Raw genomic sequence first — 1,027 nt, 5'->3', positions numbered from 1 at the left:
TCGATAGATGTATATAGATAGATGTATACAGATAGATGTATACAGATATATATAGATAGATAGATATCGATAGAGATGAATAGATATATAGATATACAAAAAGAAAAAACCCACAAGCATTAGGATTTAGTTCCAGTTTACAAAAAGAGAAAAAAATGATTAAAAAAATAACTCCATGGCCTGAATAGATGTCGGCTGTATGCCTGCCTGCACCTGTTGATGAGAGTTTCGTTCACCTGTCCAGGTAATTTTAGGCGGAGTAAAAACAAATCCAGATAATTTTACTTATGACCTTGAATATAAACTTAAAGTAGCCTAGATTCGACTGAATACGTGTCATACCTCTTCCAACAGTTCAGGGCCAGGAAACAGGCTACTAAAGGCCGAACCCAGCAACCAACCAAACAGGTTTTCCCTTTCATTGCTCACCTTCCACCCAATCTAGCCATCCAGGACTCACCTGACAGCTCCTACCTACTAACACTCACCTGGAAGGGGTTCACATCCACAGGGTCCGCGAACGGGTTGCTGTCAAACCCCGACATGGTGGGAAATTAAACACGAAACTATTTTGCGTAGCAGAAAAAACACGACAGCAACCGAGCTCTCCTCCAGCGGCTCCTGTCTGCGTGACGTCACGTCCAGTCTGCGCATGCGCGCCACGATAGGTGAGCCGTCACCAGGAGGTTTGCCCTGCGAGTCATTTCTTATCAATTAAGCCACCTTTATTTTTAGAAATAATGGAAATTGGTTTCAAATGAGCGCTTCTCGTGACAGTCTGCTGGCTCGGAATGGGATTCAGTCCGCGAGGGTTTCACGCACACAGGAACACTGTCTGATAACTTTATCCTGAACTTTGAGAGTTATTCCCTTAAATTGTAGAGATTTCTGTTACCCTGAATGCAGTATCCTTGTTTTATAGCCTACATCTATTAGAAACAACATATCCCCTGACACCAAATCTAATTTTATGTTCATTCTTTCATTATAAAAGGTGTTAAAAATCAGGTCAGTTGTTTAGTTTAAA

The 1,027-nt window shown here is 41.4% G+C and overlaps 1 protein-coding gene across 1 annotated transcript in view; it reads right to left on the bottom strand.

The window, feature by feature from the left end:
• LOC107086523 (secretory carrier-associated membrane protein 2-like) overlaps positions 1–639 on the bottom strand; it is a 12,567-nt gene extending 11,928 nt beyond the window's left edge. The window contains exon 1 of the mRNA XM_015377512.1: positions 489–639. Coding sequence (XP_015232998.1) covers positions 489–545 — 57 coding nt within the window. The 5' untranslated portion in view covers positions 546–639. The remainder of the gene's footprint in view (positions 1–488) is intronic.
• Between the last annotated feature and the right edge of the window lie 388 nt (positions 640–1,027).

This window comes from Cyprinodon variegatus, unplaced genomic scaffold, assembly GCF_000732505.1.
Source record: "Cyprinodon variegatus isolate N-32 unplaced genomic scaffold, C_variegatus-1.0 Scaffold156, whole genome shotgun sequence".
Classification (NCBI taxonomy): domain Eukaryota; kingdom Metazoa; phylum Chordata; class Actinopteri; order Cyprinodontiformes; family Cyprinodontidae; genus Cyprinodon; species Cyprinodon variegatus.
Note: the sequence above shows the minus strand (reverse complement) of the source record. Positions and strands in the feature narration are given on the sequence as shown.